Source organism: Mus pahari, chromosome 4, assembly GCF_900095145.1.
Source record: "Mus pahari chromosome 4, PAHARI_EIJ_v1.1, whole genome shotgun sequence".
NCBI classification, from domain to species: Eukaryota; Metazoa; Chordata; class Mammalia; order Rodentia; family Muridae; genus Mus; species Mus pahari.
In genome coordinates this window covers 93,782,904-93,810,206 of record NC_034593.1, presented here as the reverse complement: position 1 = coordinate 93,810,206, position 27,303 = coordinate 93,782,904, and the positions used below count along the sequence as shown (strand labels likewise).

General features: G+C 38.5%; 1 protein-coding gene across 2 annotated transcripts in view; it reads left to right on the top strand.

Annotated features, from left to right (window-relative positions):
• The window catches only part of Magi3 (membrane associated guanylate kinase, WW and PDZ domain containing 3), a 181,667-nt gene that overhangs the window by 135,036 nt on the left and 19,328 nt on the right, over positions 1-27,303 (top strand). For both annotated transcript variants that reach the window (XM_021195661.1, XM_021195662.1), the window contains exons 8-15: positions 3,355-3,449; positions 5,414-5,602; positions 8,273-8,878; positions 10,405-10,436; positions 12,978-13,134; positions 16,316-16,407; positions 20,830-21,022; positions 22,153-22,335. In XM_021195661.1, the coding sequence (XP_021051320.1) occupies positions 3,355-3,449; positions 5,414-5,602; positions 8,273-8,878; positions 10,405-10,436; positions 12,978-13,134; positions 16,316-16,407; positions 20,830-21,022; positions 22,153-22,335 (1,547 nt within the window). The remainder of the gene's footprint in view (positions 1-3,354; positions 3,450-5,413; positions 5,603-8,272; positions 8,879-10,404; positions 10,437-12,977; positions 13,135-16,315; positions 16,408-20,829; positions 21,023-22,152; positions 22,336-27,303) is intronic.

The following is a 27,303-nucleotide window of genomic DNA, read 5'->3' as shown; positions in this document are numbered from 1 at the left end:
GGAGGCAGAGGCAGGTGGATTTCTGAGTTCGAGGCCAGCCTGGTCTACAGATTGAGTTCCAGGACAGCCAGGGCTATACAGAGAAACCCTGTCTCGAAAAGCAAAACAAAACAATCTTCTAATTTTATGATTGTCAATACTATTAATTGTAAACCAATACCATTTCCTGGTAATTATCCCTAAAGTAAAATATCTTTGACTCCCACTGTGGTCTGTAATATGTAGGTTGTTACTGCATCTCTGAGATGCTTGAAGTGATTTCTTAAAAGCCAGTGTATATCCTAAAGAACTCAAAGTTATCGGTAGGTATTTAATGTGCCACTTTGCTTCCAATGTTTTGCTTCCTTTGAAAATCTACTAATTTTGTTTCTATTGTGTTATTTAATACATTGCTAATGGTAGTGTGATATGCAAACTACTCAGCAGCCCTTCTGGTATTTTTATTTTCCCTGAGGCATGTGTAATTGAAGGAAGAAACTGGTTTTGTTGTTGATTTTCAAGTCAGAGACAGATTTGGAGGCCAACTGAGAGGGCTGTGTGGGACTTTTCTTCCCCTTGCAGTTTAGCTTGTTTAAACTGGGCTTCAATCAACTATTATCTGCCAGGGACACTGCTGAACATTTCTGAAACAATGACTATCATTATTTCCCATTCCAAGTGAATTTGAATATATGGTCAGGAGGTGAAAGTCATTTGCCTGTTATAAAATCTCTAGCTGAATGACCTGGTTCCCATTAAGCAAGAATATAGCACTGAAGCAGCTTTAAGGCACACCCTGAAGTGACCCACTCCACATTGTCATGGAGGTGTGTGAAACCGGCTAAGTAAGATACAAGTGACAGCGCATGGCTGCTCTCAGAACAAGCTCATTTACAGGAGGATAATTCATTAGCTTTAGAAGAACAGACTGTACTCAAGATGCACATTAGCATGGAGTCAGCTGTGCTATAGAGTGTGGCTGCAATCCCAGATTAACTGGGTTTTGAATTTCAACTGTGGTAATCTGCAGTGAGTTTACTGGTGGAGATAAAGAGCTGTTACTTGAATGGCTATTCTTTGGCTCTCTTAGATTGTCAGACCAGATGGCACCATGATTGCTTTTGGCAGCAATCTTGTAGTAGTAACACTAGCTGCAGTGGCGGGTTTTCGGTCTTATTTTTTTGCGGGGAGGGGGAGTGAGTGTTTATCTTAGAAGATGAGATTCTGAAATGTATCTTTAAAAAGAAAATTGTTCTAAAATTCAATGGCAGGCTTCCTATATAAATATTTCATTTAAAAAATTTTCATTTAAAAAAAAAAGCCACAGCATGCTTAAAAGGTTAGACAACAACTCACAGTAGACTATTTTCATCGTCCACCATGTTAGTCAGTGGCAAGCACCTTTACCAACTGAGCTATCTCAGGAGACAAGAAATAATTTCATATTGAGAGATATTGTCCTAGTTGTATTGCATTAAGAATTGTAATGCCCTCAGGTAACAATCAAAAAATATGTCTGATTTCATATCTTAATATTCTTCATGAATTTGTTGAGATGAATTTTTAAAATCTAGGTATTGAACACAAAATTGTAATGCAGATGACAGTGCAAATTATATATTAGGTATTTAGTCATGCTTATCTAGCTGCCTTCCGAACTTTTTCTGATGATCTACAATATTCTCCTCCCATACTTATGAAGTTCTTTGCTTAAAGGGTGTCCTTACTCCATGGTTAGAGAAATAAACCCATTCATCTTAATATGTGCTTATAAATAACAAAGTGAAGAGTACTTCACTGGTTGTTCTATATGGAGGGCCTTTTAACATTGTGTAATAATATAGTAGATGCAATGGATTTCTTCATTAAATCTTACATTCTTTTATCTAAGAACTTTCACTTGACTGTCTCTACTCTCTTCTTGCACACATCACAAAGGATAGAAATACAAATCACTATTTTGTTGTTGTTCTAAACCCAGTGTGGCAAAATGAGTCATTCTAGCTAATGATATAAAAGGTAGCCAGAGCTCTTCCCTGCACAGGACGATTTCGTTCTAAGTACTAATCTTTAGGGTATTTTTCTTAAGAATGTTAAGATTTTCATCTGTTGAAAGTTAATATGTACTAGAGTGGGACTGGAGCAATGGTTCATGAGTTGAGAGTCATCTTCTAGACGACCCTAGTGGGTCACAGCTACCTATACCCTGAGCTCCGTGAGCTCCAATGCTCTCTTGTGACCTCCAAGGGCACCCACACACATGTGATGCACACTAGACACATAATGTCCAAAGGACAAAAAGCAGTAACATCCTTGGCTATGACAGTTGTTTGTTTTACTATGTTCCTCCTTTCCTTATTTTTGCCATTAATAGCAAATGAAGCAAAGGAAACATTATTTGCATCCCTGTTTATAAAGATATAGATTATATAATAATTGATCTATATAAAGATAATCATATCCTGAAATTCCCATGGTTTGATATTTAATTGTTGGTGTTTGACAATTTCATTTCATGTTAAAGCAGATTTTGGTGGAAAACATCATTTGCTAAAATATTCTTGCATTGTTACATGGTAGAATATGATCACATTAGCCTCTGAATTATGCCTCATCATGGTTTAAAATATCATTCTTAGTTTTCATTCTTTTGCCACAGCACAGTTCTTAAGTTACTATCATTTAAGTGGCTTGCCATACAATCAGTGCTACAGTCCCTGTATAACACATGGAGGCCTGTAGATTACGGAGGACTACTGGGTAATCACCTGCCCCAAGGCTCCCTTAATTTTTCTGCTTTCCTTGGCAGTTCTAAGCTTTTGAAGAGTCAGTTGTGAATGTACTCAGTCACAAAGGCCCAGTAAATTTGTGTTTCATTTATTTAACTGATTTGTTATGCAATTGTGAAGAAATTAAAGTGTAAAACCAGAGTTGTTCTCTAATATGAGAAAAAAAAAGTCATTTTCTTCAGTGGTGCTGAATTTACATGGGCAAATCTGTAGAAAGTTAATAAAGTCATGTACTTTAAATTCTGATATTCTCAAGAATAGCTTGATAGCTTGATTTATTCTGAAGAAACTTACAGATTCCTCTGTTGTTAATTGCCTTTAAAAAGGTTAGCTGACCAGTACTTGTGCTTGCCCCAGGAAGGTAACTTCTGCTGTACTTTTGTTGTTCCATTGGTGGATTTGAGGAGAAGTACTAACTTCAGCTTCAGCATCTTTGACCTCTGGTCCTCCTCTGGTTTTCCTGCACTTTCTCTCTCAGCTGTTTTGTGCTTAGCCTTCATGATAGAGTAGCACCATGTTTTACTTAGGAAAATAAATAGAACTCTTTCATCTAAACCTGAACTGCACATTTCTCTATATTTTACAGTCACCTCAACCAGAAAACTCAGTTTGAAAATCCAGTGGAGGAAGCCAAGAGGAAAAAGCAGATAGGACAGGCTGAAATTCATTCTGCAAAAACAGGTAGAAGTTATTTGTTCATTTTAGTAAAATGTAAAATATTTATGGTGAGTTAATGAAAATGAATTTGAACTTTTTATTACTAAATCTTTGAAGTTCAACAAAGAATGTTTTACCTCTTAAAAGATATCTTTTTTACAAAATAATCTGAGCATTGTGAGAATACTAAGATGACTAAAAAAATATGAAATTGTATGAATTTGAGGTTTGATTTTAACAATTAAGTTGTTTCTTTGTGTTTGAAACAGGCTCAGTATTAGCTCTATAGTTCATTATAGCTTCTGATCTAACTATTTAAGTCAAATATGTAGATTTAATCTTCCAGATTCTCCACCAACCAATAGTAATCAGTGCTAAGTAAATCTACCAGACTATTTCCCTGTTTTATTGGCATTATGCTCCCTTGTCTCCTTCCTTCCTTTTGTCTCATTATAGCCAAGTATCTCTGCTTATGTTGTAGAATACAGTATGATCTTTTGTCTGTGAGAAATATAGTACTTTCTTCTAGTTTCTCTTCAAGGCATAGGTGCTTTCCTTAAAATGTACATGTAGTTTAGTGGACATGTTCAGTTTAATAGATATTTTTGAGCACTTCTCATATATCCTATGCTTCACTAGTCACTGTATGTTCAAAAATATTTTATTGTCAGTCCCTATCCCTAGGAATTCATAATCTGGTAGATAATGGTCATAATATGTAGTGAGACATGTCATTTAGAAAAGTGGTTAAATGTGCTAGCTACAGAGTAGGCATGAGTCCCACTCTGGAACCTTGATTAAGTTCCCTAAAATCTTTATTCCTCTGTTTTCTCGTCTAAGAATAAGAATAATGCCCTCCTCTGGGTCTCAGAACATTGAAGGTATCTCAGGAGGAGGGTACTTTTATGTTTGTGTGTGCATAATTAGATATAAAGTGCTTATAGTAGGAATTGCTATATGGTGATCAATAAATGATAACTTTCATCATGACGAGTATGGAGTCACCTGTTATCTGATGAGAGTACATTCCAAGGCTACCAGTAGATGCCTAAAGTTGTAAAGAACATTAAACCTTACATAAACTGTTTTCCTGCAGATACATATCTCTGATAAATCTAACCTTTGAAAAAGACAGTTTTAAATTTTATGTGAATGTATGTCTGTGCAGCACATATGTGCAGTGCCCACAGAGGTCGAAGAGGGTGTTGGGTCCTCTAGAACTGGAGTTACTGTGAGCCATCATGTGGGTGCTGGCAAGTAAACCAGGTCCTCGTCAAGAATACCCAGTGCTCGTAACCACCGAGCCATCTCCCTTTATCCCCTAACCTTTTCACCTAATGTAAAGTCTTTACAATTTCTGTTTAGTATTTCCGAATCACACTATTCTTGTGCCTTGGTGCTATCTTTAAGTAAAGCAAGGATTACTTGGATATAGGTACTGTGATGCCACAAGAGTTGATCTGAAAACCAAATGGTTACTAAGGAGGTGCCAAATGGTAGTATCTACAGCAGAGATTCCTGGATGAAAGGATGATTTGTGTACCAGACAAAATGAGCCAAGGTAGCAGAAGATTTCACCACACCTCTCAGAGCAGGATACAGTGTAAACTTTATAGTTTACTTCCATTTAATATTTTCAGAATTCATCTGACTGTAAATAACTGAAACTACAGAAAGCACAGCTGAATGGAGGGAGGCTACTGTAGTGCAGTCTGGTGAGAGAAAGTACAGAGATGGCAGTGAAGCAGAGAGAAAGTGGGTGACAGGAAATCTTACAAAGATATTATTGACAAGTACTTCCCTCCCTGCCCCCAAGGATTTAGTTTGTTAACTTAATTCTGTTACCTTCAGAGTTTCTGAGATTTCCTTTCCTTTAGGGTTTTTTATTGTTGTTATTTTTACTTAGATTATACAAACATTAAAGATTGACTGTATACAGTTTATTCAGTATAATTTTTATTTTTAAATCTGATCTTATTTTGACCCAGATGTGGAAAAAGCACACTTTACTCGGGACCCATCCCAACTTAAAGGTGTCCTTGTTCGAGCATCGCTGAAAAAAAGCAACATGGGTTTCGGCTTTACCATTATTGGTGGAGATAGGCCTGATGAATTTCTACAAGTAAAAAACGTGCTCAAAGATGGTCCTGCCGCTCAGGATGGGAAAATTGCACCAGGTAAAAATGTTGTCAGAATTACTAGAAGAGTAGTGATACACTAACAAAATTAGAGCAAAGAGGGTGGGTGTGGGTGTGTGTGACACTGGGGGGGAGGGTAGAGAATAAAATATCATAAACTTCAGATTCTTGTATTAAAATAGTTTATGCCCAAATTAAATACATTGCTAGTTTGAAGAAAGAAACTGTTAGAGAAAACATATTTCTTATTAACATTTGGTTTTGTATAATTTTTAGATAATACTGCAGTTGTAAGAAACAATATTTGATAGTCATCTCAGAAGACTGATTGTTTGATATAAAGTATTTTGAAAAGAATTTTTGTAGGTATATGGATATTTTTCCTGCATATATGTATGTGTTCTATGTATATGCTTGAGATCTAAAGAAACCAGATGAGGCCAATAGCTCCCCTGAGAGTGGAATTAGAGATAGCTGTGAGCTGCCATATGTGTGCGGGAATTCAACCTGAGTCCTTTGGAAGAGTAGCCAGTACTCTTAAGGGCTAAGCCATCTCTCCAGCCCCAACTATATAACATTTTCTCAACACCATGTGTCCTTATTTTTTTTTGAAGTCTCAGTGAAATAAGAACAAATTAAAGCACCTTTATTTGTCAGTAACCTTTTAAATAACTATATGAAATAAAAGCAAATAGATGAGATAATAAAGTTTTATTTTGTTGTTGGATATCTGATTTCAAAAGTCAAAGTGCTGCTTTAAAAAATTGCCAACTGTTGAAATTCTGTGGAATGATTCTATAAAATGAGCATAATATAAAAGAGGAAGACAAAATTAAATCTTATAAGAATTAATTGATCTTACCTTCCAGTATCTCAAATTTATAGTCATTGCTTGTCTTGATTTTGTTGTTGCTGCTGCTTTCACTATTTGAAATCAAACTAAAAATAACAAACAAAAAACCAAAAGCAAATTCTACAGAAAAGATCCAAAGATAAAATAAGTGATGATCTAATGTGATTCTAATCTCCCTCTTTTTTAAAAATTAGAATGAATATAAGAGTCATTTAAGAATAACGTGTGTATACTAGTAGCCAGTAATTTTCTTGTGTGTGCTAAATACCCATACTTCCTGAGTTTTGAATAGCCACTTAGCAATGACTCAGAAAGTATATTAACAATTATAATAAAACTTGGAGGGTTTTTAAATGATAGACTTGAATTTTGAGATTATAACACTTGATGTTAAGATAATTAATAATTTGATATTTAGGGGATGTCTCAGTGGTTAAAAGCACTTGCTGGCCTTTCAGCAAGCCCATGTTGCTCTCTTATGAGAGTTCTCTAGCTGAGAACTGTCTGTAACTCCAGCTTTAGGAATCCCAACACCCTGTCCTGTCCTCTGTCTGTAATGCACACATGTGACATATACTTTGACACAGACACACACTCAGAACAAATAAATGAGAATATTAAAACAAATCTGTTTTAAAATGTATTCATGCCGGGCATGGTGGCACACGCTTTTAATCCCAACACTCGGGAGGCAGAGACAGGCAGATTTCTGAGTTCGACCTGGTCTACAGAGTGAGTTCCAGGACAGCCAGGGCTACACAGAGAAACCCTGTCTCGAAAAACAATAAATAGATAAATAAATAAATAAATAAATAAATGAATGAATGAAATGTATTCATTTTATGTATATGAGTATACTGTGTCTTATTTTTTATTAATCATTTTGTTCATTTACATTTCAAATGATATCCCCCTTCCCGCTTACCCCTCCACAAACCCCTAATTCAATGCCCCCTCTTCCCCCTCCCCTTTGCCTCTATGAGGGTGCTCCTTCACCCACTCCCACCTCACCCCTCTAGCATCCCCTTTCGTTGGGGCTTCAAGTCTCCACAGTACCAAGGCCTCCCCTCCCATTGATGTCAGACACGGTTATTCTGCTACCTATGTATCTGGAGCCATGGGTCCCTCCATGTGTACTCTTTGGTTGGTGGTTTAGTCCCTGGGAGCTCTGAGTGTTCTGGTTAGTTGATATTGTTCTTCCTATGGAGTTATAATCCCCTTCAGCTCCTTCATTCCTTCCCCTAGTTCTTCCATTGGGGTTCCCAGGTTCAGTCCAATGGTTGGCTGTGAGTATCTGCATCTATATTGGTCAGGTGCTGGTAGAGCCTCTAATTAGACAGGCTTCTGTCTGCAAGCACATCTTGGCATCAGCAATAGTGTCACGGTTTGGTGTCTACACATGGTATGACCACCCTGAATGCACCAGATCTCATCTTTTTTTTTTTTTTTTTTAATAAAGTTCATTTTTGAGTGCTTTGTTGCATGTACACCTGCATGCCAGAAGAAGGCATCAGATCATTTTATAGTTGGTCATGAGTCACCATGTGGGTACTGGGAATTAAACTTAGGACTTCTGGAGTCTAGACAGTACTCTTAACTGCTGAGCCATCTAAACTTCATCCCCTAAAAATAAATCTTAAATGATGCAGATATTTGTGTGTGTGTGTGTGTGTGTATTTTAGAGCACAGTCATAACATAGCAAATGCATGTATTGTAAATCTCTTTTCAACAGTTACGAACAATTAGAGTTTCAGAATTCAAATGTAGTTTTAGAGCTTGTTTTTTCCCTTTTCCCCAACAGAAAGATTAACTTGTTTGGTGGTTTTAATATTTTAACATGCTTATATTTTATCAGGTGATGTTATTGTAGACATCAATGGCAACTGTGTCCTTGGTCACACCCATGCAGATGTTGTCCAGATGTTTCAACTGGTACCTGTCAACCAGTATGTCAACCTTACTTTATGCCGTGGTTATCCACTTCCTGATGACAGTGAAGATCCTGTTGTGGACATTGTTGCTGCTACTCCTGTCATCAATGGACAATCTTTAACAAAGGGAGAGACATGCATGAATACTCAGGATTTTAAGCTGGGAGCAATGGTTTTGGATCAGAATGGAAAATCAGGACAAATCTTGGCCAGTGATCGTCTCAATGGTCCATCTGAGTCAAGTGAGCAGAGGGCATCCCTGGCATCATCAGGCAGCTCACAGCCTGAACTAGTGACTATCCCTCTGATTAAGGGCCCCAAAGGCTTTGGGTTTGCAATTGCAGACAGCCCAACTGGACAGAAGGTGAAAATGATATTGGATAGCCAGTGGTGTCAAGGCCTTCAAAAAGGGGATATCATCAAAGAAATTTACCATCAGAATGTGCAGAATTTAACACATCTCCAAGTCGTAGAAGTCCTAAAGCAGTTCCCAGTAGGTGCAGATGTGCCATTGCTCATCTTAAGAGGAGGTGAGTAACACCCGAGGATGACTCTCACTCCAAGCATTACCCTCCTTACAGACTGAGCAGATTTCCCTGGCAGTTAGAGTGCACTGTCCTTGTGGCTCTGTCTGCATGTTTCAGCAGCAGTGTATTTTTTAGCTCTGTTTGCTGGTTATTGGTGGTTTCATTCATGTCCATTATGAATATAATTTCTTCCCCATGATAGTTTTTTTTTAATTTGATTTATAATTTTAATGATTAGAGAACATCTTGGTACAATGCTATTTCAAATAAAATACATCCTCTTAATTTCATTCTCTCTGTTGAAAACAATAATAGAAATTGACTTTTTAGCCTGTGGTGTTTCATTGGTTTGAAATGCTAATATATTCATGTGTGAGTAAAACATCTGGGAGGTGTTAACTTGACCAGTATCTTAAGTTCTATGATCTGCCTGTATGTGTTAATTAAACCTCACAATTCTTATGTGAAAAAATGTGTAATTTTTCAAGATTATCAACTGACATGAATTTTTCCTAGACATTATGAATCTAACTGTAAGGACTAACTACAAAGTTGTATTTCAGTAGACTTTCTTATGTCCGTGCCATCAAGTGACTAGTGTTTAGGCTTTCTTCCTTATCACTCTGATTCTTAGTTTTTATATTTGAGGTACAAAATTACTTTACATATTAGGAGATGTTTTCATTATTCTCATTTCTTTGACCCCTTTTGGTGGCTTTTCCAAGTGATATATAGTACAGTATTCTCAGAGCCAGGTTAAAAAGTATCTTTGTGATGGAGCTGACAAGTGGCTCAGTGAGGTTCAGATATGGGCAGGCCAGGCAACCCATGCATGCCTGTAACCCTAGTCAGGACGGGGTGGAGAAGGAAGGGTCATGGAGCCTTACTGACTTCCAGCCTACCTGAGAAAATAGGAGCCTCTGGTTCAGGTAGAGACCCTGCCTCTGCCTCAAGGGAACAGGCGGAGTGTGGTAGAGGAAGACATGCAGTAACCTCTTCTGCCCTCCCTGTGTGCACATTACTAACAGTCCTGTCTTCATGTCACAAAGTGGGTAATTAAAAACCCTTTGTAAACATCCTTTTAGTTTGTTTCAGAGGAACCAGAAGAAGTAGCTAAAGCAGATGGCAAGCTGGGGTGTACACACACACATACTCACATATACACAGACACAGTCACACAATCACATACACACATACTCAAAATAAATAAACAAACAGATATTTAAAGGAAATGTCTCCATAAGTGCTTGAGTGTTTTCTAATAAATATAATACAGAGGCCATGGCTTGATATTAGATGGTTGATGTCAGTTTTCTGTCTCTCTGCTTACTGTTTCTGTGATTTAAGGAACCTCAACTATTAAATGGGTCTAGCATTTATGCCTCTGGAATGTTGTGAAGTTGAAGATAATGTTTAATGCCTGACACATTGTTGATACTAGATAGAATTGAACTTTTATCATAGACATTATTAATGTTTGGTCTAGGAACATTTTCTGTTTTTAAATTTTGGTTTTGTTTTAATCTTAGGTCCTTGTTCACCAACTAAAACTGCCAAAATGGTGAGTACTATGGTGGTCCTCCAGTGTTTTTCTCACACCCTGAAAGAGCTGCCTCCTTTCTTCTGGAGGGCAGCTCCTTGCTATGAAAATGGCTGTGAGAAGTCAGAGAGGCATATTGCCCTAGACTTAGATCAGAAACCCAGGTATTGGTAGGAAACTCCCTTTGAAGGCTGTGCTGGACTGGTTATAGCTTGCTACTGGAAGAGCACTAGAGGCCCAGGCTACCAGTGGTCCTACCTACTCTCCAAAGTCATAAAGTGGGCAGTTGAAGAACCTTTGTAAACATCCTTTTAGTTTGTTACAGAGGAGCCAAGGAAGAAGAAGCTGATTATCAAGACAGATGGCAAACCATTAACACATATTCTTGCTGGTGTCCAAGAAAACCACACACTAGTTGATCATAATTTCATGGAGATTGTAAATCCCCAAACTTAGATGATCCTGAATTTAAGACAAAGCAAAACTTTCCAAAATAATTGTTGCCTTCTGAGCTAATCTTATATCAAGTGATAAGACTAATAGATCTAAAACTGTCTTCTTTGTTATTCCTTTGAATAACTGAAAAGCTTACTTATAGATCCAGATGGAGAAAATAGACATTAAAATGGTTGTGGCCAAATAGCACAATTATTGTAGAAGAAACTCTACCAGGCATAACATACATGTGTGGATACACACATGGATTGAGTGTTCCCGCCCGCGGAAACACTCCAGTCTAGGTTTGTCCTGAAGGGCGGGAATATCCTAAAAGGGAATAGGCTGCAAAAGGAAAATGAAGCCTAGACAAGACTCTGATCAAGGCTCGAAGTTTAATAACCGAACTCTGTTTAAGTAACATGGAAAAATTCCCAGCCCCATCTTTTTAGTCTTTGAAGTTGCCGGCGGCTGTCCAATCGCAGGCGAGTCCAAGGATCGAGGCGGGGATGAGTGTCTGTTGATGTAGGCGGTCCAAGGATGCTGCATTCTGGGAGATCTGGGGTGCTGCATTCTGGGAGATCCAGGGAGGTCCTCTCTGTAGGAGGTGGAAACACAGCAACTCTCTGGTGGGCCTCAGCGCCTGTAGGGGGGATGGTGTTTTGAAGGAGAGTGATTAGTGTAACTGCAAGGCAGGCTTGGCAGCAACAAGGAGGTGGGAGACCCCAACAATGGATATAATGACAGTTATATTTAAAGCCTCAGCTTAGTTAATGCTTTGTCCTATTAGGAATAGAAAACTGGTTTCCATGAAAAGTCTTAGGTTTTTTTTAAAGGAAAGATGACATAGTATTAAATACATTAATTACATTAATTCCAACACACTAACTGCAAAAGTTTCTGTCGAATGGATCAGGGCATGCAGGGTGGGACTTGGAGGGCGGTTGTCATTGAGGGTTTGTTTTTTATGGGCTCTCTGTACCATTTGGTTCAGCATGAATAGAAGTTTGTTCTGTCTAGTCAGTTTAGATTGCACTGTATTTCCTGCATTCCTCACCCTCCTCTAGCAACCATTTTAGTTCTATGTTTCATGGTAAGTTCCCTTGCAGCCATGGTGACACTGAAGATGATGATGGAAGGCTCTGGTGACCTTAGGGGTGCTGACAGAATCCTAGAACATGTGGGGGAAGGGGAGGTGGCTCTGTCACCTTGCTGCTATCTCACTGAGTTTAGGTCAGTGAGGGGTTCTTTGTGGCACAACAGTTGGGAATGATTCACCTTTCAGTACTTCTGTATAAGCTGATGTCTCTGCATTCTTGTCCGTGCTCATTATTATATATGCCTGTGACTCTTCTCTCAGCAAAAATTCAGGAGAGCAGAGTTGATCTCAAACTCTCATTTTAGACTAGTTTTGAAATTTGTATTTGAATTTGTTATTAAAGAACGCACTTTGGAGCCAGTGAGATAGCTCAGTGATTAAAGAAAGGTTCTTGCTCTGCCATCCTGTCAACCTGAGTGGGATCAGAGATCCTACAGGGGAATGAAGGAGAGAACTGATTTCCTGAAAGGAGTCCTCTGACCTCCCCCTGCACACCCACACTCACACACCATAAATCATGATGGGAGCAATGATGATGATAGATAGGATGAAGAGATAACTGCCTGACGGTTTTCCTAGATGGATTTGCATTGGCCAGTCTAGGTTTTGTCCTATATCAGGAGGCGTAACACTCCCAACCCAGTTTCTTAAAAAGAATATTATCTTAAACATCATCACTGGGAATTAAAGTTAGTGAGTGGGAGGTGGCTACCTTGTATTTAATTATCTTCATCTCTAAATCTTTTTGTGTCTTGGTGGTGAAGAAAAGAGTAAGATCGCTTAAACATAAAACCAGAGCCCTCCAGTTGAATCATTATAAACTCTTTAAATAATGTAGGTTAACTATGTTTTAACCACATAGAGATGGCTGTGTAAGTGATTCTGTGGACACACAACCAGTCTTCTGTAACTTTGCCGTCTATACAACCCTGCTTAGTTAATACCCACAGTTTACACCACGGTTCTGTAAAATAACCAACCGTCTTATTGTTAAAATACTAAGTAAGGCCCTTTTATTTCTATTTCAGAAAACAGATACAAAGGAAAATTCAGGAAGTTTGGAGACTATAAATGAACCTATTCCCCAGCCTATGCCTTTTCCGCCCAGCATAATCAGATCAGGATCCCCGAAATTGGATCCTTCTGAAGTCTACCTGAAATCTAAGACTTTATATGAAGATAAACGTAAGTAGTTGTGAAATATTTCAGGGGAGTGTGTAACAAGATCAATTTGCGTTATTTTAAAATTGAAACCCTCTCATCCTTTACAAGCATATTGAGATATTATTCCTTCACTCCCATTTTAGTGTGATCCTGAGCCTTTACTGAATATGTTCAATATTCATTCCTTTTCTTCAAAACCATGAATTAAGTACAAGCTGTCTGCTGGATACCATATTAAGTCCATTGCAATATAGAGAAAAATAATTATCTGCACCTACAATTTTTTTTATTCACTTTACATCCCTCTCTTGCTCCTCCTCCCTCTCACCCTCTCTCATAGTCCTTTCTCTCATCCCCCATCCCTTCTCTTCTGAGCAGGTAAGGGTCCCCCTAGGTATCCCTCCACACTGGCACATCAAGTGTCTGTGGAGCTAGACACATCCTCACCCAGTGAGGCCAGACGAGGCAGCCCAGCTAGAAGAACATATCCCACAGACTGGCAACGGCTTTTGGGATTAATCCAGTCCAGTTGTTCAGGACCCATGTGAAGACCAAGCTGCACATCTACTACATAATGCATGTAGAAATTTTATTAATTTCAAACTGAGCAGACAAACTTGTGATGGGATAAGGGTATATGGCACAAGCAGAGTGGCACAGCAGACGTGTTGCTGGGCTCAGCCCAGAGGATGGGGTTCAGAACAGGTACCTAGAGCCTAGCAGGGACAGTATAGAAAGACACACTGGGTACTGTAGGATGCAGAGTAAGGAACAGCCAGTTTATCAGCATGGAAGTGCCTTACACAGGAAGCACACCCAAACCTTCAAGGATAAGATGTTAAGAAGAAGACAAAGGGAGGAATACTGTACACTGGCATCCTTGGCCCGTGGTCTACAGTGTGGCTACAATTGGCAGGAAAGCCAGAGGGAGAGCACAGCAGACCAATGGACAGCAGAGAAGGAAGCTGAAGAAAAGAGAGCCACAAAATGCATTAGCTCTAGGGAAAAGAGTGCTAGTTGTGTGTGTTAGAAAGATGCTTCTGGCTGGAGGATGGAGGAAGATCAGCCTGGTATGTAAGAGGAAACCACGGCAGACTTCTTAAAGGAGTCACCTGGGAGAAGAAGGAAAAGTATACAATTAAGAAGTATCCCTTTATACTAATTTAGTTACTGATAAATCTTTCCTGAAGTAAAGCTTTAGGTTTATTTAAGTTTGATTTTTAAAAATTTACTTGTTTTTAAGAAATAAAGAAGGGAGTGGGAGCTGTGATTGGGATGTAAAGTGAGTAAAAGAAATAAATTACTGGGAAAAATATACTACATTGTAGAAGGAATACACAAGTGGAAATAGTATATGTAACTGACTTCATTGTAGGCAACTAGTTTTACATCTTCATCTTGGTACCTGCCTGCCATGTTCAGAAAGGAGGGGACCGGGGCTGGAGAGATGGCTCAGTGGTTAAGAGCACTGACTGCTCTTCCAGAGGTCCTGAGTTCAATTCCCAGCAACTACAGGGTGGCTCACTGCCATCTGTAATGGGGATCCGATGCCCTCTTCTGGTGTGTCTGAAGACAGCTACAGTGTCCTCATATACATAAAATAAATAAACCTTAAATAACAAAAACAAACCAGCCAATTTGTAAAAGTAAATAAATAAATTGGATAGAGAAAGAAAGAAAGGAAGGAAGGAAGGAAGGAAGGAAGGAAGGAAGGAAGGAAGGAAGGAAGGAAGGAAGAAAGAAAGAAAGAAAGAAAGAAAGAAAGAANAAGGAAGGAAGGAAGGAAGAAAGAAAGAAAGAAAGAAAGAAAGAAAGAAAGAAAGAAAGAAAGAAAGAAAGAAAGAAAGAAAGAAAGAAAGAAAACAGAAAGGAGAGGACCAAACCAGCTACAAGCCTAGCAAAGCAATAATTTAAACTATGTGTAGAACCCCTTTCTTCAGGCTGTCCATTCATTGTCTAATATATTCTTAATGTTGGTATGAACTCTGCAGTGGCTGTGGGCCCACTATAAAACAAATGAGTTTGACTCACAGATTCTCTCTTCCTTTCCTTTTTAAATTTAGTTTATTATTAGTGTGTATATAAGTGTGTGACGTGTATGAGTACATACATGCCACAGGCACATGTGGGTGTAGAGGTCAGAGAACAACTCTGTGAAGCTGGTTATCTCCTTCACCCCTTCCACTTCTTGTCCCTGAGTCACAGTAAGGGACCCATGAAGTCACATTGTGAGCCTGACTCATCTAATTCCAGTGCTTTATCTGCTAGGGTTTAGCGTGCTGTTGCTGCTGCTGCTGCTGCTGCTGCCACCGGCAAACAGACCTATAGCCATACTCCTCACCCGTGTTAGCCAACCACCTCTACCCTAACGCTTCATGACTCTGCTAGGAAGTATTCTTCCAAAGAGATTGCTCCCAAAGAATTACCAGGGAATTATCCTACACCATATTTCACTTGCTTTTTATGTCGTTTCTTGGCAGTTTCTCTATTTTTTTCTTCTTCTAAGTAAATTCATCTTTCTTATGAATACAGCTAACATTTTCCTAGAGACAAAATCTTACACATAAAATTGACTTTGCTGAATGCATCTAGCTACTTAGGGACAAGATTGTGGGGGCAGGCCTGGCATCTGGGGATTCAGGCTGGGTTTAAATCTTAGTTCTGCCAGTTGTTGGAGGACATCAGGTGAGTCCAGGCCCTTAGTTTACCCATCTAGAAAATGAGATCACATCTGTTTCTCTTTTTCTTTAAAAATACAAACACTTTGCATATTTAGGTTAAGTAAAGAACTCATATTAAATAGTTTTTCTTAGACAAATCTATTTGCTTATGAGTAGAAATAAGGCATTTTATGGGCTCTCTTTTCCTAGTATTTAAAGTATCCTGCTCAAATGTTAACTTAAATCATTTGCATCTCAGTTGGCTAATTCTGAAGTTAATGTTTCAATATTGATCTGACAATATTAGAAGTTAGTGGCAGTGTAATACTTAAGGCTGGGAGTGGGGTGGTAATCTACTCTGTCTTGACACAGTTTTGTTTAGCTTTTGAAACAGGAATTTCCCTAAGCTCTCATGTATATTTTCACATATCAGTGTTCTGAGACTAGTTTTTGAATGTTCTATAATAGTTTTCTATCAAATATTGAGCTTTATTTTAATCCTTTTAAAATAAATTACATTTACATATTCTTATTTTCCTTAGCACCAAACACCAAAGATCTGGATGTCTTTCTTCGGAAACAAGAATCAGGGTTTGGCTTCAGGGTGCTAGGAGGAGATGGACCTGACCAGTCTGTAAGTGCACACTGGGATAGTGATGGCCCTGGGGTTGTTAGTGGTTTGGCTTGGTTTGGTTTGGTTTGGTTTGGTTTGGCTTGGCTTGGTTTGAGGTTTGGGTTTTTGAAACCATGCCACATGTGGCCTCTCTGGCCTGGAACTCCCTGTGTAGACCAGGCTGGCCTCAGAGTCACAGAGAGCATCCTGCTACTGCCTCCCTTTCTGGAATTAAATGTGTGTGTGAGCATCACATCCAGCCCACTGCTCTAGTTAATATGCTTGAATGGAGATTTGGTGGGATATAGGTTGTGTTAGTTACTTTTTATTACTGTGATAAGGTAACATGATCAAGGCAACTGAGAAGGAAGAATTGGTTTGGCATATGGTTTCCAAGGGAGGCATGAAGGCATGGAGCAGGTAGCAGAGCAGGAAGCTGAGAGATCACATTTCCACCTACATGTAAGAAGCAGAGACTGAACTGGAAGTGGGGCATGGCTATAAATTCTCAGAACCCACTCCGTATGCACTTCCTCTTGTAAAGCTCCACTTTCCTAGAGTGACATCACTAGGGACCAAGTGTTCAGAAAACTAGGCCTGTGGGAGACATGCATGGCTCATCAGACCACTGCGGTGGTAATTTTTGTTTTGTTTCCCTGCCCCTCTTAAGTATACTGGTGGCCTTTCTCTACACAAAGGATAAACAGACTGAAAAAGAAATTAGGGAAACAACACCCTTCACAATAGTCACAAATAATATAAAATACCTTGGTGTGACTCTAAGGAAGTGAAAGATCTGTATGATAAGAACTTCAAGTCTCTGAAGAAAGAAATCAAAGAAAATCTCAGAAGATGGAACGATCTCCCATGTTCATGGATTGGCAGGATTAATATAGTAAAAATGGCTGTCTTGCTGAAAGCAATCTACAGATTCAATGCAATCCCCATCAAAATTCCAACTCAATTCTTCAACGAATTAGAAAGGGCAATTTGCAAATTCATCTGGAATAACAAATAACTTAGGATAGCAAAAACTCTTCTCAGTGATAAAAGAATCTCTGGTGGAATCACCATGCCTGACCTTAAGCTGTACTACAGAGCAATTGTGATAAAAACTGCATGGTACTGGTACAGCTACAGACAGGTAGACCAATGGAATAGAAACCATCCAGTGGAAAAAAGACAGCATTTTCAACAAATGGTGCTGGCACAACTGGCAGTTATCATGTAGAAAAATGCTAATTGATCCATTCTTAACTCCTTGTACTAAGGTCAAGTCTAAGTGGATCAAGGAAATCCACATAAAACCAGACACACTGAAACTTACAGAGGAGAAAGTGGGGAAAAGCCTCAAAGATATGGGCATAGGGGGAAAATTCCTGAACAGAACAGCAATAGCCGGTGCTGTAAGATCGAGAATTGACAAATGGGACCTCATAAAATTGCAAAGCTTCTGTAAGGCAAAAGACACTGTCAATAAGACAAAAAGGCCACCAACAGATTGGGAAAGGATCTCTACCAATCCTAAATCAGATAGGGGACTAATATCCAGTATATACAAAGGACTCAAGAAGCTGGACTCCAGAAACTCAAATGGAGTACAGAGCTAAACAAAGAATTCTCAACTGAGGAATACCGAAGGGCTGAGAAGCACATGAAAGAATGTTCAANATCCTTAATCATCAGGGAAATGCAAATCAAAACAACCCTGAGATTCCACCTCACACCAGTCAGAATGACTAAGATCAAAAATTCAGGTGACAGCAGATGCTGGCGAGGATGTGGAGAAAGAGGAACACTCCTCCATTGTTGGTGGGACTGCAAGCTTGTACAACTACTCTGGAAATCAGTCTGGCAGTTCTCAGAAAATTAGACATAGTACTACTGGAAGATCCAGCAATTCCTCTCCCGGGCATATACCCAGAAGATGTTCCAACTGTAATAAGGACACATGCTCCACTATGTTCATAGCAGCCTTATTTATAGTAGCCAGAAGCTGGAAAGAACCCAGATATCCCTCAACAGAGGATTGGATAAAATGTGGTACATTTACACAATGGAGTACTACTCAGCAATTAAAAACAATGAATTCATGAAATTCTTAGGCAAATGGATACATCTGGAGGATATCATCCTGAGTGAGGTAACCCAATCACAAAAGAACACACATGATATGCACTCACTGATAAGTGGATATTAGCCCAGAAACTCAGAATTTCCAAAATACAATTTGCAAAACACATAAAACTCAAGAAGAAGGAAGATTAAAATATAAATACTTTGATCTCTCTTAGAAGGGGGAGCAAAATACCCATGGAAGGAGTTACAGAGACAAAGTTTGGAGATGAGACAGAAGGAAAGACCATCCAGAGACTGCCCCACATGGGGATCCATCCCATATACAACCACCAAACCCAGACACTATTGCATATGCCAGAAAGATTTTGCTGACAGGACCCTGATATAGTGGCCTCTTGTGAGTCTATGCCAATGCCTGGCAAATACAGAAGTGGATGCTCACAGTCATCTATTGAATGGAACACAGGGCCCCTAATGAAGGAGCTAAAGGGGTCTGCAACCCTATAGGAGGAACAACAATATGAACTAACCAGTATCCCCTAAGAGCTGTGTGTCTAGTTGCATATGTAGCAGAGGATGGCCTAGTTGGCCATCAATGGGAGGAGAGGCCCTTGGTATTGCGAAGATCATATGCCCTAGTACAGGGGAATGCCAGGGCCAGGAAGTAGGAGTGGGTGGGTTAGGGAGCAAGATGGGGGTGGGGGGAGGGTATAGGGGGCTTTGGGGATAGCATTTGGAATGTAAATGAAGAAAATATCTAATAAAAAAATGCCTTAAAAGTTTACTAGATTTTCTTTCTTCCTTAATAAATAATTTTATTGTCACGAATGCCATGTTACTATGTCTGTCGTTGTCTCTTAAATTAACATAGTGTCCATAAGCTTAAAAAACATACATTAACAGATCTCTGAGTTCTAGGCCAGCCTGGTCTATAGAGAGAGTTCCAGGACATCCAAGCTATGGAGAGAAACCCTGTCTCAGAAAAGCAAACAAACAAAAAAACAACAACCAAACAAGCAAATCATAAATTTAAAACTGAGTTTTTAGCTCTAAACTTAACATCAATTAATTTTCTTCTGTTCTTTGTAAGTAAACAAAGCTTATTTGGAGCTAGAATTGTAGCTCAGTGATAAATCAGTAAGTTTCTAGGAGGCACGGTGCTCTGATTCCTAGATTCAGAGAAAAAGCTTATTTGAACTAAATCTGTCTGCCTTTATTAGACAGAGTGTAAGGCATTTTCCTTATCTCAGAACCCCACAATCCAGTGTCTGCCTTCCCACAGTCACTAGTCTTCAGACTACTCCATAGAAAGCTGGCAAGGTGCCTGTTGTTTTCTTGTTGGCTCTGGCATTAGCAAAATGTAAAATAATACAAATTCTAGAAGATGCAAGGGTTATATTTATAAAACATTTAAAGTCCAGAATTTTATGTGGATTAATTTAGAAAACAAACACAGCGAGTTTTGGTTTTATATTTTGCCTTAGTGTTGAATGTCAGAAAAATAATACAATGTAGAGAACATTTATATTTGTTATATATAACATAGAAGTCCTGCTTTGTTACTCCTAGAAATTTAGTCTTTTAAATATGAAAGTCTTCTATTTCTGAGTTCTATATCATATTTTAGCATCTAAATGTTATAATTAATAATATAGCTTACAATGACATTGATCATTGGAGACATAGAGCTTAAGGCCCATTGTTGTTCACAGAGCAAATATCAGATACTTTGGTTTTGATAGCATATGAATTTTTTATTGCTTTCTATTTTATCGATAGTCACAATGTTCACTTAGACAATTTAAGAATTTTTCTTCAATCACTTGTAAACAACCTTTCTCTTCTAAACATCAAGGTTAGTAGTTCTAAAAGTACCATAAAATTACAGGGTTCTAATTGCTGGAGAACAGAATGAACTAGGTCTGGCAGGCACGAGGCTCTGACACCTCCATGTGCCCTCTGACATTTTAGGGACAAAAAGTATTTCTTGCTTATACAGCCCAAACTTGTATTATTGACCATGGTATATATGGGAGAATCATAAGAATGACACTGATGGCTGTGAACAATGTGTAGAACATCTTTCTCTTCATTTTTTTCTTTTTATGCATGTCTGTTTGTTTTGTTACATTGTAGTGGTGCTGAAGTTGGGGATGCTTTTTAGGTTCTTTAAGCAACTTTGTATTTTCCTTGGGGCTCTAGAATTACACAACACAGTGTGAGTATTTGAAGTACCACTTTAAAGAATATGTACTTTCTGAAATACCACCTTTCTGAAGTATGCCTTTTCATAGATTAGTTCTTTAACTCTTCAGTTGTTCTTAGTGAACAGTATAGATCAATCTATATTGCACTATCTTACAGATATATATTGGGGCCATCATTCCACTGGGAGCAGCTGAAAAGGACGGTAGGCTCCGTGCTGCTGATGAATTGATGTGTATTGATGGGATTCCTGTTAAAGGAAAATCACACAAGCAAGTATTGGACTTAATGACTACTGCTGCTCGAAATGGCCACGTGCTACTAACTGTCAGGAGGAAGATCTTCTATGGAGGTATGTAAAGCTTTTTCAGCACTAAAAGTTAGGACTCCACTTGCTCTGGTTTTATAGGGTGTTCTACAATATTCAACAGTATATATGCTGATACTTTTAGGATAATTCAGAGCCAACTGCAGAAAGCTTTGTAGTGTAAAAGATCCAGAAATAGATTTCCAAAGTAAAAATAAATTTTGGTCTGCTACATTATCATATAAATCAAATTTACTAATATATTACTGTAAATGGGAGTATCAGTTTAAATTTTTTAATATGAAGTTATTTTATCATATTAAGATAGCCCCTACCTGAATATATATCACAAGGCTTAATCATGATGAAATCCCAAATATTCACAAATAGTAGTAGTAAAGTGGGGTCTTTCACCTCCACAAACATCTGGGACCATCAATCTCTTGAGTTAAATTATATTACAGTTCATTTAAATAAAATGTACTATGTCACTTCTATCATCTACTTTTGTTAAAACTTTATAACTGTCAAAGAAATAAAGCAACTCAGCTGGGCATGGTGGCGCACACCTTTAATCCCAGCACTTGGGAGGCAGGGGCAGGCGGATTTCTGAGTTCGAGGCCAGCCTGGTCTACAGAGTGAGTTCCAAGACAGCCAGGGCTATACAGAGAAACCCTGTCTCGAAAAACCATAAATAAATAAATAAATAAATAAATAAATAAATAAATAAATAAATAAATAAATAAAGCAAACAAGCAAGCAAGCAAGCAACTCTAATAATTCATTTATTAAAAATAAATTTATTTATTGTATGCATGTTGATGACAAATGCCTTCACCAAGTGAGCTAACTCACTGGCTCAACAATTCTTCTTAACTAGCTAATGTTGTAGAGGTTTTGAAGAACTCTCTCGAAGTGAAATGACATTAGATCATGTGTAGTTTATCATTGTATATTTTTAAGTATTTAGGAGGCAGATAGACCCTCTGCTGCCTACACCTGTGCTTTGATTAGGCCCAGTATTCTCAGGGAGGATGGGCAGCATGCTACATTTCTCTTCTTTATGTTATTACCAAAGAAATTTATTTTATAGACTAACACTAAAATTCTTATCTAGCACTTAACTATTTTCTACACTGTTTTCCATAAATATTAAAACATGATGTTTATTATAGAGAAACAACCCGAGGATGAAAGCCCTCAAACCTTCTCGCAGAACGGATCTCCTCGCCTGAATCGGGCAGAGCTTCCAACCAGGTCTACCCCACAGGAGGCCTATGATGTCATCTTACAGAGGAAAGAAAATGAAGGGTTTGGTTTTGTCATCCTCACCTCTAAAAGCAAGCCGCCCCCAGGAGGTAAGGGCTACTGTAGCCTGTTCTCTACCGGAACTTTCAGTTTTCTGGGTTTATTAAGTGAATTAAGACCTGAATTAAGATCTTAGAGATGTATCTTTTTAAAGCAGTAAATCCTTAATTCCAAAATCAGACAATCTAAACCTTTCAGCTTCTGATTTCTCTGGCATCTCAAATGCTACCAAAAAAAAAAAAAACAAAAAAAACAAAAAAACCAACAACCTTTGTTTTCACCAATATTGAGGGGATATGCCAGGGATCTAATTCATGAATTTAGAAAAAGATACAATTTAAAGTTTTTTACGTTCTTTTTATTATTATTATTATTTTCTTTATTTACATTTTAAATGCTATCCCAAAAGTTCCCTATAACCTCCCCCGCCCTGCTCCCCTACCCACCCACTCCCACTACTTGGCCCTGGCCTTCCCCTGTGCTGGGTCATATAAAGTTTACAAGACCAAGGGGCCTCTCTTCCCAATGATGGCNNATTAGGCCATCTTCTGCTACATATNCAGCTAGAGACTCAAGCTCAGGGGGTACTGGTTAGTTCATATTGTTGTTCCACCACAGGGTTGCAGCCCCCTACAGCTCCTTGGGTACTTTCTCTAGCTCCTCCATTGGGGGCCCTGTGTTCCATCCAATAGCTGACTGTGAGCATCCACTTCCAATTTAAATTTTTTAAGTAATAATTTTTACATTTGGAGGGTACTGATTTTCTAAAGTAGAAATGAATTAAATTCTGAGGGCTGTTGAGAAGGAGTAAAACTGGGAAATAGAAACCCTTGCCCCAATTATGCCTTAGTTATTTCATGTTATAAATAATAATTGTATTCCAACTGTAAGACATTCCTGTTGAATGATAAGAGGCATTCCTGCCTTTCATATATATTTCATTGAAAGGAAAGGTTTTCTTAGACCCTTTAAAAATTAATATTCTGAGGCAGTGTTAACAGAGTTCTCCTCTGAGGTGGATGATGTATATGTAAAATAGAGGTAATCTAGCAAGCACAGTACTGTTAGGATTCAGCTCAGTAAGTGTTTGCCTTGTCTTTATGTCTCTAAAAAATAAGAACCCTAACTATGATTATGAAATGCAATTGAATATCAGGTAAGAAAAAGTACACTGATATTTCTATATTATGCTTATCAATAACTATTTTTTCTAAGTCAGAACAATAAAAATCCTTGACCACATAAGAATATGCTCTTGCCTTTGATAGTAGATTTGATTATTTCTTGGGTAGAAGATCCTATTAAAACTAAATGGTGACTAAGACCTTAGTAAAAGAAAGAAAAAAAAATGTAAAAGAGAACATTTTCAAGAAACTGCAAAAATCTTGCTATAATTAATACATGCATGTAAAAGGAGAAGATGCTGTAATGTGGGTATTATTGTAGTATCAGGTCACTGCTCACTGATACTAGTTCCATTTTCTCAGAGCAGTTGCTATGGTAACACTTGGAACTAGAACTGTCACTGATGCTGTGAAGATAATTATGTAGCCTATATCAGAATATGAAACAAGAAATAGTTTTGGTGTAGCATCTTTGGAAGTCAGACTTTTCAAAACAAATAACTATTAAAGAAAATCATATTGGTCATTTTAATTCCATATAATAATCTGATCCCCGACATTCAGATCAATAAGTATAGTAAAAAATTTTTACACTATTTGGTAAGTGCTGAACAATTTTATATTAAAAATGCTCTCTTCCTACTGCTGCAAAAAATGAGAAACTAGTGTTCACTATAAATCAAAGCAATATAGGTAAATTCAGTAAGAAGATACATTACTAACATTCTTAAACATTTTCATATTTATTTGTTTATATTATTTTTTGTTTTTATTCATTTAAATACTTTAATATTTTGATGGCTTTGTATATGTAAATATTTGACCTAATTAAATGATTTCATTAATATTTTAGGTTTCATAATCAGACAATCTTTTATTCAAGCCTAGTCTATCTTTAATAGCAGATGGACTTCTCTTACCCTGCAAGAGCTGTGGTTTCCCCTGTAAACTGAGGGCGGTGCAGGGCAGTGCTAACACCCTTGTCTTAGTGAGTTTGAAGACTGCGATAAGCTTGTAGATCCTGGAACTGTATGGCTCACTGTGATTACTTCTACCCTTGTTGTTATCAGCTTATCTAAAACGTTGCTATAGGCTCTGGCCTGTAGTTTGAGGGGAGGGGAAGTTCTTTGGGTTTTGAGACAGCATCTTATTATATTGTCTAGGCTGTTCCTGAACTTGTAGGCTTAAGTGATCTTCCTGGCTCAGCCCCAGAGTAGCTGGGACTTGGTAGTGACACACAAGTACCTAACAACCTTCTCTATTAGGGAACCTCCAAAATTTTTATCAGTGCATAATAATAAGGTCTGAAAACCCAATACAAATATAAGACTGAAGCAAAAAATTAACATGTGGCAGGAAGGGAGTGTTTGAAGCTCATTAACTATCAGTGAGAGTATAAATTAGACTCACGTGGGCATGTTCTCTAGAACTAAAACTCCAGAGTTTTTAGTCAAGGTACAAAATCAAAATTGGTAATTTCACTTAACTGCTTCATAATAATGTCACAAGTCCTGGGTCCTGGGGCATTGAGAAAGAAGAATCCTGGACAAGTGTAAATGGCGGGCTTCTGTTCTCAGAAGCAGAGCAGTTAGTGCAGTGACAGAGCTGTGCTTTAAAGGGGAGGGTGCACTGTTGGAAAGGCAGAAAACCTATCTGTTCCTTTTTAGGAACCTTGTCTCAGAACCCTGTTCAACATATTCAAACACTTTTTTCTCCCAGGTAAATGTATCTTTAGTGACATGTGTCACAAAAAAAAGAGTTCCTAGTAGCATCTCTGGAAGCAGTTTTCAAGACCGGGCAGTCCCAGGCAGCATCCTCGCAGTGAGCCTTCGTGCTGAGTGAGCACATGCTTAGAGAAGCCCTGCATAGGCGACAGGACACGGCTCACTCCTCTTTGTAGTGCTACAGGCGTGTCACTGCTACTCTTGTCATGCGCTTCTCAGGTCTGCTTGCAAAGGGTTTGTTTGACAAAGATGGGCATTTCCAGTTACTGTCTTTTCTTTTACTGAAAATAAGTGTTGAAGAGTACTAACCTGACCTAAGGAGCTGGATATGCCAGACTGTGAGATAAATTGAGACCAGAGATGGATGTAGATAGATATGGGAAAGGTGGTATTATGGCAGATGTTCACAGACTATATACTAACAAAAATAAGGCAAGACCAACCACTGTGTGAACTCTGAGGAAATATCAGGACAGACTTCCCAGTCCATTTAACATGTGACCTTTCAGGGTTCTGTTGGTTCTAGCTACTTTGGTGGCTCTGCTCCAAGTGCCAAGACATTAAGAATCTGAGCTCTTCCATCACCCAGACAAGCTCTGTGGGAATACCACCAGTCTGCAGTGCCTTGCTGTTGCTCTGTCCACATGGTAAAAAAGGGAACCACTGAGATTTCAGAGATGAATTCTGTTTGGTGCTTTACCAAGTCTGAACAAACCCTGCAGTGTGCCAAGTTTCTGAATGATTTCTTCTCAGGCAATTTAGGATGTCACAATAGGGCTACCATATGATTTGCCACATGTTTCTAATATGCCACCTGTTATACTATTAGTGAACCAGTTCAGTATGTTGGTGGAGGACATGACCCATATACTACACTGACATTTTTCTAATTATTCTATTTGCAAGGAAAATGGACTCATAAGTGCTTGATTTCATTTTGTGCTAAAGGGCACTTGTTTCTGACATTGTCTTCCATTTAAAAATAAAATCTATCACTATCACTGTATAATTCTAGCAAAGTTGAGGACATAAATCATGACCAAGAATAATTTTTCCAATCCAACTGAAAGTCTACTTAATGCCTATAGGACACTCCTAGTATGATTTAGAAATACTAGTAAGGAGTGTTTTACTCAGGAAATTAAACCTAATTCACAGTGCCATCAACAATACTATCACTATTCATATCAGTCATTAGTCATGAAGAACCCATGAATATTGACCTTGGCTAGGAAACTCATAGGAAATGTAGACTTGTTTCCTAGTACAAATGCCATTGACTGCAAAGTGGATGGTTGATACCTTGTTTGACAAGATGCCCTGACTATCTAGGGACTTGTCTTAAGCTGTGACAGCACAGTACCCACCCCCTTGTAGTCAGTCTACAAGACCCTTTTACACTAAGTCACTATACACTTATACACTAAGCTATAATAGCATGCTTGAAGCCCTACATGCTTACAAGGTAGTCACAGCTGCATGCAAAGAGGAGAACCAAATAGTCTTAACACTAAATATTCAGCCTTTATTGGCATGTAGCTTTTGAATTTTAAAAAGATCTAAAGACAGAAATTAATTTTTATGCCAGTGTGCATATGTGTTGGGAGGATGCATATGTGTGTCTACGTGTGTGTGGTGTGTGTGTGGTGTGTGTGTGTGTGTGTGTGTGTGTGGAGGCTAGAGGACTGCTTGAGGTGTAATCCTCAGGAACAGTCTACTTCCTTTCACCCAGAGTCTCTCATTGGCCTGAGATCACCAATGAGACTAGGTTGGCTATCTAGCTAGGCCCAGGGATTCTACTGTCTTGAATCCCTAACACTGGGATTTTAATCATGTGCCCCATCTCTATGCCCACTTTTATGTAGATTCCAGGAATTGAACAGAGGTCAGCTTGCAACAAGGCGTTCTACCAACTGAGCCTTCTTCCCAGCCCACAAATTAATTTTTGTATAAAAGCATGATTCATTTTAGAGATCAGTCATTTATTTTCATTGTACCCGGACTTCTAACCACTTATCAAGTCTTATGCACGAAACAGCTTGTATTTGTTAAAAGATTCCTCTTGGGAGTCACTGCCCTTTCAGCAAAGCCAAAGGATCTTATTTCTAAAATAGCTTTCACACACACACACACACACACACACACACACACACACACACACACACACAAA